General features: G+C 43.0%; 1 protein-coding gene across 2 annotated transcripts; it reads left to right on the top strand.

Annotated features, from left to right (window-relative positions):
* Positions 1–63: 63 nt before the first annotated feature.
* On the top strand, positions 64–11,886 carry LOC134182729 (Y-box factor homolog). 2 transcript variants are annotated; one of them, XM_062650165.1, is made up of 9 exons: positions 64–225; positions 527–636; positions 723–812; positions 873–936; positions 1,177–1,406; positions 1,599–1,648; positions 1,859–1,928; positions 11,401–11,499; positions 11,559–11,886. In XM_062650165.1, exons 1-9 carry the CDS (start codon positions 165–167, stop codon positions 11,601–11,603), a joined length of 819 nt encoding a protein of 272 aa, XP_062506149.1. In that variant the 5' UTR covers positions 64–164; the 3' UTR covers positions 11,604–11,886. The 2 variants fall into 2 exon arrangements, with proteins under 2 accessions (XP_062506149.1, XP_062506148.1); XM_062650164.1 differs by having other exon boundaries at positions 1,859–1,934.
* The last annotated feature ends 1,171 nt before the right edge of the window (positions 11,887–13,057 follow it).

Here is a 13,057-nt window from a genome sequence, read left to right as displayed (position 1 = left end):
ATATAGAGGATAACGTGCGTTAGGCGGCTAGTCATTGCATGGCGTGCCTCGGTTGCGCGGTGTTGCGCAAGCGCAAGGCCTACATCCATCTATGAGAGGCGAGTGAAGTGCCGGGCCATCAGAGACGATAGACAACACCACGCAACGGGACCGGACCATCTGAAATGGCTGAAGAGACCAGGCAACAAGCGGCATCTCCAGAAGAATCACAGGAGGATCCACCAGGTTAGGCATGACTCCAGATTCAAACGGAGGTGTCAACCGTCACTCTAGCCTCTCACGCCAAAACTCCTGTGCCATGCACGTTAGTGGCATTAGAATCGCTGCGTGTTACATTAGTAGCAGGAAGGTGTGCTAAATCAGACCACGTGGTGCGACCGCGTGGTTTTCAGCCCGCGCGGCAGGCAAACTTTCAGTCAAATCGTTTGTAGGCGGAAACGTCAATGGTCTCCTATAGCAACAATTACAGTTTCATATCAGTGAATTGTTGTGTTTGCTTTGACTTTCTTTTTTGGCTATTTTACAGCAACTCGCGCTATCGTGCGCGTGCTTGGGCGCGTGAAATGGTTCAACGTGAGGAGCGGCTACGGATTCATCAACCGGAATGACAACCACGAAGACATTTTCGTACATCAGGTGAAGATGAAAGTTGAAGAGGAGGCGTTGCTGCCTTTGTGTAGGGGCGTGTTTTGCAAACTGTTTACATTGTTGTTGTGTTGTAGACCGCTATCATCAAGAACAATCCGAAAAAGTTTCTTCGAAGTGTTGGCGATGGAGAGTTAGTGGAGTTTGAAGTGCAGGAAGGCGAAAAGGTAATGTTGGTTGGAGTGGTAGTTGTTCGGTGCTAGTTGGGCATGTGATCGATTTTTTAGGGCCCGGAAGCAATGAATGTGACAGGACCAAACGGGGGATTTGTACAAGGCAGCAAATATGCTCGTAAGTGGATACATATTTGGAATGTTTGTGCGCATGCGCAAGTGTGCGTGGGTGCGTGATGCGCGTGAGGTAATTTGATTGCTTGAAATCTACTCAGTAACTGTTGACACATCATGTAGTTATGTATGAGTTGTGCTTAGCAAACAAATCTAATTTAAAAAGTAAATTGTAGTGGTATTGGTATGTTACAAGTAGTGTACTCTGTTGTTTATGTATCAGTTGTGTCGATGTTTGTATTAGCTTTTCGTCGTGGTCGTCGTGGACGTGGTGGATGGGGGCGAGGCCGTCGAAGAGGAGGATTTGCTCAACAGCAGAACGAAGACGAGAATGAGGAGGAAGTTGTAGAGGAGGCTGCCCCACCACCTCCCAGAGGACGAGGACGAGGCCGAGGCCGCGGAAGAGGCTTCTATCGAGGTCGGGGAGGCCGCGGAGGAGGATTTTACAGACGCAGAGATGACATGGATGATGAGGTACACAAGTGCATTTTGATTTTGTGTTTGCTTTGTTTGTGTTTGTGTTTGTTTGTTTGTGTTTGTTTGTTTGTGTTTGTTTGTTTCTTTGTGTGTTTGTTTATTTGTGTGTTTGTGTGTGTTTCAACTTTTTTTGTTTGTGTGTGTGCACATGCGTGTGTATTGCTATCTGTTTTTGTTATCTCATTGTAGGGAGAGGAAGGTGGTGTCAACAGGCGACCACGAACGTTTCGTCGCAACAGGTAACCTACTTCCCCGTTGAGAATGACCTCCTTGCTTGTAGCATGTTGCATGGATTCACACGGTGATTAGCCCACATCATACTGGCATGGGTTGGCAGCTTGGTGGCATGCACTGGACTGGCTCAATGTTCGTACCATGGCTTGTAATGTTAGTGGCCTGGCTGTAATGCCAGAATGTACATCATTGTCTCTCTGTTTTTCTCTGTACAGGCGCCGTGCTTATGAAGATGGCGACGAACAAGCTGAAATTGAAGAGCAAGACGAAGAAGCCGAAGAGGAAGTACAGGTTCACGTGTGTTTGTGTGTGCTGCATGCCTTTACTTAACATGTGTGTGTGTGTGTGTGTGTGTGTGTGTGTGTGTGTGTGTGTGTGTGTGTGTGTGTGTGTGTGTGTGTGTGTGCACGCACGCACGCACGCGTGCACACATGCGCACATGATTCCAAAGTCTGACAGTCATTAGTTGATGCCTGATTGTTATTGGACACTTTTTACATTAGCAAATCAGTTTCACTTGGGATACATGTCTGTGTGTCATAAAAGCTGTTTGCAAAGTAGTCCGTCGGCCAACCTCCCAAAAGACGCTTCTCTAGGAAGTTGCGTAGCCTCAAGTCCGAGGAAGTTTTGATAACTCTAAAAGATGAAGCAGTATGACAGGACTTCAACTGCACCTGCTCCATACCGGGACCGTTAGGTAGCCGCATGTCAACAAAATTGAGGGGCGTGGCACATTACGTCAGTAGAGCGAGCTTGTTAACTCTGTAGTCGGCAGAGCACTCAAAACGGGTAAAAATGCATCATGCTAACTACTGAGGCATAAAGCATTTGTTGTGAACGTGTTAGCTTGCAGCATTAGCAAAGTAGCTTACGTGTTCACATGACACGTGATGACAAAACCTTTTGAGTTGTGCGTCTGTCAACTTTCCTAGAGACCTAAACTAAACCAGATTGCTCATTAGCAGTTCAACTTCTATGCCAACAAAAGCCTAGATGTCTAGGCAAGCAGGCATCACATAGAATGAAAGCACTGCGCAGCTACCTTGTTATGAACTTTGAAACAGTGTCTGCTGTTCTCCTACGAATGGAATCAACGGTCTTTCTGTGGTACTCTTGCTCAACCTCAGGTCTCAGACACTTGGCCTCGTAACGTTATCGGTTTGTTATTTGGCTGGCTTCAAAAGAGTCCAAATTATTTTCTGAACGTGTGGGAAACAAGTAACACGCCAGACAGACGAAGATCTGCGTTTGTTTATGTAACCTCGTGTAAAGAATTGTGATGTGGGGTCGTAATGATTACTTCCAGTATGGTGATCAAGGTTTATGGCATAGTACGTACAGTGTTTCTTTAGACGATGTTATGTGTAGTGTATGACTTAAGGAAATGGTTGCTACACGTAGAAAGACGTCATCGTAACTGTACAATGAAGATTTAAATAGGTGCTAGAAGTGAAAAGTAATGCAAGTGCACTAAATGAAGATTCACTTCCAGGCTGTGGGTTTAGATGAAAGTCGTCATCGTCGCTGGACGATGAAGACTTTTTTTTAAGTGTTAAAGTTCAAGGTAATACGCAGGGCTTGAAAAATTGGTTCAACTAGTTGTCGTCATTTGACGAGTTTCCAAAATTTTAGGTGTCAAAATTTTAGTCTAGGACGTTATGTTGATATCAATCATTGTGTTTAGTGGTATGCCACCATTTTGTATGACCTTCTAGAATTCAGTGCAGATCAAGCATACAGCACAGTATTCCTACAATGGCATGCAACCGACACACATTACCGCTGAGCCAATGGATACAACCTGCTAGATTTTACGGAGCTAGACCATCTTCACAGAGGCAAGGAAGACAATAGTGACAGCTAATTGAATTAGAGATTAAACGCATACCACCTCTCTTTGTCAAAACAAGGCGGGGTTTCAACCAGACTTTCACATGTCACATTACGGAAGTTGTCGGTTTTTTGCTACTACGTGTAAAATCATATCTACCTATTTCGACCTTCATGATTTACCATTGTCTCCACTGCTCCCTGGTCACAAACTTCATGCCTTTACTTTGTCGGAATCCTGATATGGCCCTTGCACGCCCAGTTTCATTATCCGGGGTATGAACAGTTTGTTAACGTATGGCGAGCTGCTTGTAGCACTACGCATACATGTCATTGTACGACAAATGTCCGAATGTGAGCGTCAAAGCGGCGCATGTTTCAGTATTTCAGTACAGTACCGTTATCCGCCTGCATACCGAGAAAGCCATTACCAACTAGCATTGGTTTGCTCTAGTCGTCATTTGACAACCTAGACTACAACGTTAGTCGTCAGTTGTAAAATTTAACTTGTCAAATGACGACTTGACGACCTATTTTTCGAGCCCTGAACACAAGTATTCACTTCCAGATTGTGGTCTAGATGAACTTCTAGTTAGCAATATATAAGTAAGAGCTTTGGAAATAGGAGAGGCAGCATTGGAAATAGGAGAGAAGGGCTTGCAAGACTTTATTGAGAGTCGTCTTCAGCACCAGTCAGTTTGCTTTTACGACTGTCTAAGCCAGTCAAAGCTGAAACATTTTCAACAATGTTGAAGACATGTAGACACAAGACCAACAAAGGTAAAGTATCGCTACAAGCTGTTTGGAACCTATTTGCTAGAATGATTGTAATTGCTCAAACAAGACTTTTGGATATGAGGGAGCTCTTCAATTACGAACTGGGTCCAATTCCGTGGTCGCTGGCAACAGGTGACGGAAGTCCTGTAAAGACCCTGAAATCAAAGGTGCTAGATATTCTGGAGAAGTTAATCAGCAGCTCGCTAGATGATATCCCTCCTTGTACTGCTTTCATAATTGATGCTATGGCACTGTTGCAAACGTTAGTTCATCCTGCTTTTACTTTTGGTGGCATCGCAGAGCAACTATTTTCTATGATGAAGGCCTACCTGACTTGATGTTATTGCCGACCAATATCGTAGTTTTCCAGTAAAGCTGGTGAGCGCCATGGGAGAGCCAAGACTCAAGGGTCGGTTCGTCTTCAAATACTGTCATCTGCTCAAAAAACACTAATCCAATGAAAAAGTTTCTAGCCAACTCTGAAAACAAGACAGATTTGCTTCACTTTTTTGCAGTAGAATGCAGTACAATGGTCTTCGAAAGACTACGTTACAACGCTTTGAGCGACCGTTGTAATTGCTTCTACTTGACAGATGGTTCAGATTGCTTTCGATTACAGTGTGGATGCGAAAGCCAGTTTATCAAAGAATGTGTGTCGGCGTTGAATTGCAGTCATGAAGAAGCGGATACTTCCTTGATTTTGTACGCCTCTCATGCCAGTATGACCGGCTACAATGCAGTATGCATATGCTCTCCTGACATGGACGTAGCGGTTATTGCCACTGCTCACAGTTTGATATACTGGCAACTATCGTGTTTCTCGCGGGTATAAAAAATTGTTGCCGCTTCATCAATTTGACGCAAGTAGGAAGAAGTCTCGGGGAGAGCTTTGCTTAGCTTCGCCAGGATACCATGCGTTCACAGGCTGTGATACAACCAGCGCCTTCGCAGGTAAAGGCAAAGTTGCACCGCTGGAACTTCTAAACAAGAATGAGTTGTTTTGTGCTGCTATGCAGCTAATTGGAAAAAGCTTTGACGTTAACATGGATGTATTGTTTAAGAAATGTCAACCTTACATTTGTAAGATGTACGGTTACCGTGACGTCATCAGCGACTTTAATACTGTGAGGTATTCTTTGTTTTGTGCACAAGCTGCAGAATCAGCACACCTTCCTCCTACCCAAGACACTCTGAAGATGCATATCAAAGGACCAAATTATCAGGCTGGTGTATGGCGATGTGCAATGGAAGCTAATCCTGATATACTATCTTTCCACAATCAAGGTTGGCAGATTCGTGATGACAATGAGGTAACTATTGAATGGACGACAAAGCCACCGGCATCTGTTGACCTTTTTGAAATGGATCAGTTGCAGCTGTAAAACTAGGTGCAGCTCTAAGCGCTGGTCTTGCTAGCGAAGCTGCTTGCCATGTGCAAATGTTTGCCAATGCGACAATTGTGAAACCCTATTCCACATAAAGTTTTGCAGCTTGCTTCCACTATAGCGTCTGCAAATGCGTTTGAAGCTGATAATTTTGATGCAAACTCTAGTGATGAATATGATGAGTAGGTGGCTCTTTACATTTCATTGGTTATTAAGTGTAGTTTCTATATGAAATCATTAGTCCACTAAATAATGACTAAAAAGGACTCTGAGCGATATTACAGCCGTAATTTTAGGCACTTTATGTCAGTAATGCTTACGACCTGCTTTCGATGGTCTTATATTAGTTATTGTAGAATTGTGCTAATGTCTAGATAGTTAATATTACAAGGTACGTGCCAGACATCCGGGAGTTTGTCACGACTTGTGGGATATTTACTGTTCGAACGCTCGCGGTTACGTTACTGTTGCAAGGCAGTCAAATGCAGCAGCACACGTGTAACAACCGTGTAGGAGTTTTCTTTCATCAACAGAACTACTGGCAATGTGAGAAATACTATCTAGAGATCGCACTTTATTACCTCCAGCTCTAGAAAAGACAGCTGCACTGGTTTAAGCCTTTGCATGATATAGCTAATGTCTATAGAGCTTATGCATGGGACCACATTCCTCTCTTAATCTCGGTTCACTGTTGCTGCGAATTTACGTGGGCGTAGCCTCAGTCAATCTAGTCCTTGTTACGAAGAAACGGCCCCGTTCCAGGACGGCAAACAATCGCAAATGCACTCGCATGGCTTCTGCGACGATTGCAACTACGGAAACTTTCCCGGGTTTTGGGCGCTACACATCTTGTCGCTTTCTGGTGTTGGCCAACGGACTAAAGGTTTTTAAAATCAAGGAAGGGCACTTTTCTTGCTCTTGTAGATGATGTTGTGGCATATGACATCTATCTAGAAACATGCATTGCTGAATGTACTGCTATGGATGTGAATCGATCGAAATAACATAACTATCTCGGATGTGACGATAAGTTATAGTGTAGGGTCTTATGAAATTTGGAACATCTGGTATTAATATGGGCACTAGATTTGACTTTCAATTGTATCGAATTTGACTACACAATGCAGACATCTTGTTCTAACGGTGTGGTGGTAGACAATGATTTGACACTAGAGAAAACATGAGACATGGGAGTGTCAACTAAATCTTGGACGTTTGTTACTGTGTCTGATTTTTGAGGCACAATTCACTTTTGTACTACAGTATGAATGAATAGAGAAGCACTACAGTGCTAAACCCTTGGCTGGTGTATGTATCTCATCCTGTGATAATGTTTTGCATACTGAGGTATTTTGCCCGACCCACTGGTCTTAGCCAAGGTTTCCAATGCAGGCGTGTAAACAAAGGGTGCAGACTCGTCTCCAGACTTGCATACTCACAGGTCAGTTGCTTCATCCGACAAACAGATGCGCTATCATGGACAATGCACGTTCCCCTTGAGTGGAGCACTAAATTTCTGTTGAAGACGACACTATTAATGTAGCTGCAGCCACGCACACCGAAAATTCAAACTGTCAGACTACAGAACCACTATGCAGAAACACTGTGGAACAAACCAAATGTTACAAGTCAGGTACATTTCAGCTACACGTACTGCATGGCATCTGAATTGTACCAGCACCTTTGCTCTAGACACCTGATTGTTGGTGGGAAAACACGCACGTGCAAATGTAGATTAGACATTTATTCTAGGTGCTAAACCCTTATGAAAAGCAAAGGACTAAACACCATGTACAGGATGAATGATCTGATGGCCGAATTCTCGTAGTAGCTACCAACAAAGAGAGGTGGAGCCTTATGATGACATGACATTCGTCTATTAGTCTGTAAATGACACCGTGTCTTGTCTATTGGTCGGAATAGCTTCATTTGCATTTGAGCTAATTGAGTATAAATATACGGTCCTCGGGTAACTAGTCTCACCTAGCCAGACCCTTTCTGCCGCGTTATACTTTTGGACGAAAAAGTGTCTCTTGAACAGCCTTTGAAGTCGCTGTGTTGCATGTAGCCAGAAATCAACTATCTAATTATAACGGATTTGGCTTCTTAAATGCTTCACTAAAGACCAGATTGTTATGCACGCAGTGCAATCCTATGACGTCAGCTCTAGTGAGTTCTTCCAGATATTGCTCACTATGGACTGTCTGTGGTTGCTTTGGACGAACAGCATCGATTACATTCACATCCAGTCTTCATGAGATTGAAGCCCGTCAACGGCAACTTTTACTGCGGTCACATTGGTTGCTGTAGACATGCAGATTTCACAAACAGGAAAGACTCTAGCTGTAGTTTTTGAGTTGTTCTCTACGAATCGAGAGAAGATAATTGACATAGGATTACACTGCATGCATACCAGTCTGGCTAAGGAGCACGCTCATGCTAGGGTGTGCACAGTTCATTCGTTTTTCAAACACTCAGTAACCGCGAGGACTTAGACGCTCTAATTCGCACTGAAGGCAAAGCTGACTAAAGTCTCTCTATAGCTTGAATAGAAGGATCAAGACGTTGCAGCAAGAGGTTGTGTTGGACCGTGTCTAGTGGCTAGTCCTTATGCATGTAGTTCTCGGAATGTTTTTGTCTAAAACCCCAAGTCTGTGAAAATGAGGTTGGTGAACTGTTGTTTTGTAAAATTCGACAAGCACTTCGGCACTTTGGACGAGATCAGGGTTCCTTAATAAGAGTTATGCTATGCTTGTGACCAGAAAGCTCACTTTACATTCTTGTATGTAGCATCTGCCCTGCTCATGTCTTCCTCTGAGTAAGCAAGTGCACTTACACTGCTGCCATGCCCATCAATTGACACCTAAATATCCAGCTTTGTAGTAGTTTCGTTTATTGACCGTTTGCATGAGCATCCTATGAACAGCACTAGGAAGGGCTTACTGGTGATTGAAATTGATGTTCTTGCCAGGACAGTTGAATACATGTCACTTGCTATAGCTATGACACAACAACTACCTGACTGAGATCAGGTCAAGTGCGCATGTCCAACTAGTGAGAGTGCCGCTTTAATATCTTACACTGACATTTACGCTTTTGTGGTTGTCTCAGTAGACATGGTAGGGCATACCGTATACGATGAAATTTTGGCAGGGAATTTACTTTGTAGGATTGGCGGATTTTTCAGATACCACCAATATAAAATCTGCCAATAATTTTGGCCTCTGGGATATGTTGACGTCATGACCCACATGGATCAGGCATCACATGGCGATGTGGTGGTATGTCACGCGGATGAGGCCACAACATAGTAGGTAATCCCTGCTTGCCTTTTGTTGTGCCTATGAATGAGGTCTTGAGGCTATGGATGAAGCTGGACTGTCACGTTCACACGGGTTCCGTTCTTTGCGCTGACACAGCAGTTCTTCATCATTAGGCAGTTGGAGACCAGTAAGTTAGGGAAATATGAGCCACGAACACAGCTGTCAATCACAACCTCCTCCATGACCACTTATGGTAAGACATCAGTTATCAAACAATATCCGATGGCCAAAATAGAATTCGCCAATATGCTTTGTCCATCAATTCTTAGCAAACAGCCAATATAAATTCCCGCCAATGGTATTTTATGCAGTACATGGTAGTAATGTACCCATGCCTCTGAATACAAGAATGTGTTCATCACTATGATTTGACAAGCAGCAAAACAACACTCAAATGCACAAAGACATTGCAATTATAGCTGCTTGTGCCTACTGCCACAAAGGACACAAATGTTTTGGCAAATTTCGTCGATTGTCATTGTGCATGATATCGTATAGTGGCTCTATGGGAATGACATGCCAAGTGGATTAGTTTTGTTGATCGTGTAAATACGTGTATGTGTTTATGAACATGCCTGTTTGCATGTCTGTCCAACCACCACCTGCCTGTTGGTTGTCTGTCTGTCTGCTCTTCTGTACGTATGTTAAAATTGTTTGTTGGTTTGTCAGCCTGTCTGTCTGTGTACTTGTCTGTATTCTTGCGACATCCTAGAATCAGCTGCCAAAGGATCAGGCTATGCGGCAGAGATGCGAGAACAAAGAAAGATGGCAAAATATGGTCAACAACCAATCCATATCAGAATCCACCAATGTATCCCATTGGTTTTCGAGCACTTCAGCTTTTGGGGCCCTATGGCTGAAGAATATTTAAATAAGATCTCCAAAAAGTTGAAAGATGAACATGGAAGGAACAATGAAGCAGACTTTCGAGATAGATGGAGGAGCAACTGTCTGTAGTTGTACAGTCTTGCAACTCTTGAGGTTTTTTTTAAGAAGTTGTCAAAGTTGTCTAAGTGCAAGTTTGATGACTTTACATATGACTATAATTTTAAAAACTTTTTCTCTGAAAAGGGAAATAGATGTAGGGATTATATAAAAAGTAACAGAAACAAGATCTATAGATAATATGAACCAAAGCCAGACATCATTAGTGAATCCTTCCAACTCCCAAAATGTAAAATGTAGGGAATGTGGGGGTTGGAAGGTCACTAATGATGTCTGGCTTTGGTTCATATTATCTATAGATCTTGTTTCTGTTACTTTTTATACAATCCCTACATCTATTTCTTTTTTCAGAGAAAAAGTTTAAAATTCTAGTTTGGTAAGTTTTTAGGAGCACAATGTACGTTGTACAAATATGGATCCTAATTTTTAGTGCCTTTGCATTGTTCTTTCTTCTGTGTGTGTATAATTGAATATGCAACAGCAGTTGGAATAGAACTTGGCTTAGTAGTCAAAGCCAAAGATTATCACGTACGGGATGTGCGTTGCAAATGTTGGGTTCCGTATACATTGCTATGTGTAAGTAATTATTTGTCGCTTTTGCTCCTTTGTGCACTGCAGATCGTGAACAATTTGAGACTAGACTGGACAATGGCAAACATGATCGAATTACACAGTTTTGGTGATAAGCTCTTTCATAAACGTGTTTGGCCTATCTGATTGGCTCTTTGTCCATTGTCTCTGGTTTGCCATGGACAAGCAATCGCAAATACTGCCCCGTGATTGGCCAGAACTGTGCAATAGCATTGATGATTGTCGTTGGATCAAATCTGCTTGAAAGAAACACAGTTTTATTTAACATTGATTTTGGTTTCTCTAGTCACCAAAAGAATAGAGTTCGGGTAATTCTAAAGTGTTTTCTCAAGTTTCACAGCCCTACCTAGCGCACAAAAAGAGATATTCGTGGAGAAGAAGAAAGAACAAAATTGGCACATGGGCCTCCGAGGCTAGCAACTGTTTTCTAGGTAGTTAGATGATTAGTGACCAAAACAAAATAGGGTATAGTACACATCATACAAACATTTCATTTCGTTGATTTTGAGAAATTTTAGTCTTCATTTACTATGTTCTCTAACCGTGCAAAAAGACGACCATGCCCCACAATGCTCCATAACCGGGGGAATCCCTACATACAGGGTACTACCATATCCTGTGATGGAGACATTCAACATTTTGTTCATTGACTGTTGTTGTTTTGCATAAAAGTAGCGCTTGTTATCGGTAGAGTCAGGTGTTCAAATAAAACAATCTGTCTGTCTGTCTACTCGTCCGTATATATGTTTGTCTGTTTCCAAATCTTGACAGTCAGGTAGCCTTACATTACTTACATCACTCACAACTGTATTGTTTGTGTGAATGTTTAAGTAGAATGTAACTGCTAGTAGTGCAGTCGCGCTTTCAGCAACTATTTCTCCTCCTAAGCATAGCTTTCTATTCTAGAATGAAGAGCCACCTCCACAACAACGAGGTCGCGGTCGAGGAGGTCGCGGAAGGCGAGGAGGGAGGCGACGAATGAGACGTCGTCCAGCTGGCGGAGATGTAAGTCATCCCTCGTTCCAACCCGATCCCTAAACACTTGCAATGTTTGTGCACCGCAGGGTGGAGGCAACCAGGAGAACGAGCCTGGTGATACCCAAGATTGATCCAACTATTGTACCTGCTGCAGTGTATGAACATCTGAAAGAGGCTGTTTCGTTATGAACCATCCGTTTTGTCATTGAAAGTGCTATCGCTATTGTCTGTTCCTCGTTGCTACTACTTACTACCACATACTATAAACGCATTGCCAAGAACGAATTACGGCATGTCGTTACGATCGGATTCTCGTTATGCTAACTGTTGTTTTAGTATCTTGGCATTCTTTTTCAACCCTATAGCCTGGATTTGACCTGCAGCAGACATGAGACAGCAATCACATCACGTGGACTTTTGTGTGCTATTTGTCATGTGACTATGTCCAGCATGATGCATTGCAAAGGTTATGTAACGCGCGTTCGTTGGTGCGGCGCGCGTTCAGTTATGTAGCGTGCGTTTATTCATGCGGAGCGTTGGCATTCATTTTGCAGCATGTGTACAGTAGTCTCCTAGAGCCTTTTGAGTTTTAGTTGTTTAGAATGGACGTGACGTGGTTGTTGCATTGATAGGCTACAGACAAATACGGTTACTTGATATTAGTCTAAGTACATAGTGTGACATCTTTACAGTTACAGCAAGAGCAACAGATTGCAGTCTCGTACTTCTCCGTTTGTTTCGTGAAAAGTAAAGGCATTCTTTTAGGTAAGTTTAATTAATTTGTAACACTAGAAAGTAAAGCACGTATGTAGCGAATTTTTTTTTTGGGCCCACTTTCTTTAGTACCCGGATAAACATCCCGTATAAGCTGTAATCTGCACGTGCCATAAGCCCGTCCTTCACGTGCCGGCTTTACGTAATCCGCGCCAAATCCAGTCAGAAGTGCGTTTAGTCCCGCCTGTTTCTTTCGCGACATGTTTGCCAAGGTTTCGAGCTCTTTTCTTACGACATTCAAGGGCAGATTAGATAGTGAAGCCGTACTTATGCACACGTACATGAGACTCAATCTGCACTCCATCACGTGTCTACTTCTTTTTCAATGCATCTAGGTCCGCTAGACACCTAAACAGGCAAGATTGTACGAGACTGACCTTTCCCAATGTGAGTCCAGAGAAGGGCCAGCTCATCACTGTGCGCAAAGCCACTCACTTTAGCGACCCACACAGTAGCCCAATGATGCCCTGCCTGCAGAAATCTGGCTGGAAGAATCAATGAGCAGGCTGGAGACAACACTCACGCCGGTGCATTCCTATTTGGCGTATTCAATCTTGAAGGAATTAGAGAGTTCCAAGCAATACATGAAGTCAACTCCATTGCCTCCCAGGTATATGTACGTGAATTTACTAATTAACCGTAATTCGCTAAAACACACTTGAAGCAGTATGCAAGAGTTACTAAATGCAACATTGTACACACACAACTACAAACAGGTTTTTATTTGACTTGCTACTCAGTACTGATATGCCACAGATTGTTATCAGTGCTCAGTATACACTTAGCTTATTATATATGTGGTTTGTGTGTG

Source organism: Corticium candelabrum, chromosome 7 (genome assembly GCF_963422355.1).
Source record: "Corticium candelabrum chromosome 7, ooCorCand1.1, whole genome shotgun sequence".
Lineage (NCBI taxonomy): Eukaryota > Metazoa > Porifera > Homoscleromorpha > Homosclerophorida > Plakinidae > Corticium > Corticium candelabrum.
The sequence above is the reverse complement of the archived record's forward strand: the minus strand, read 5'-3'. Positions and strand labels throughout refer to the sequence as shown.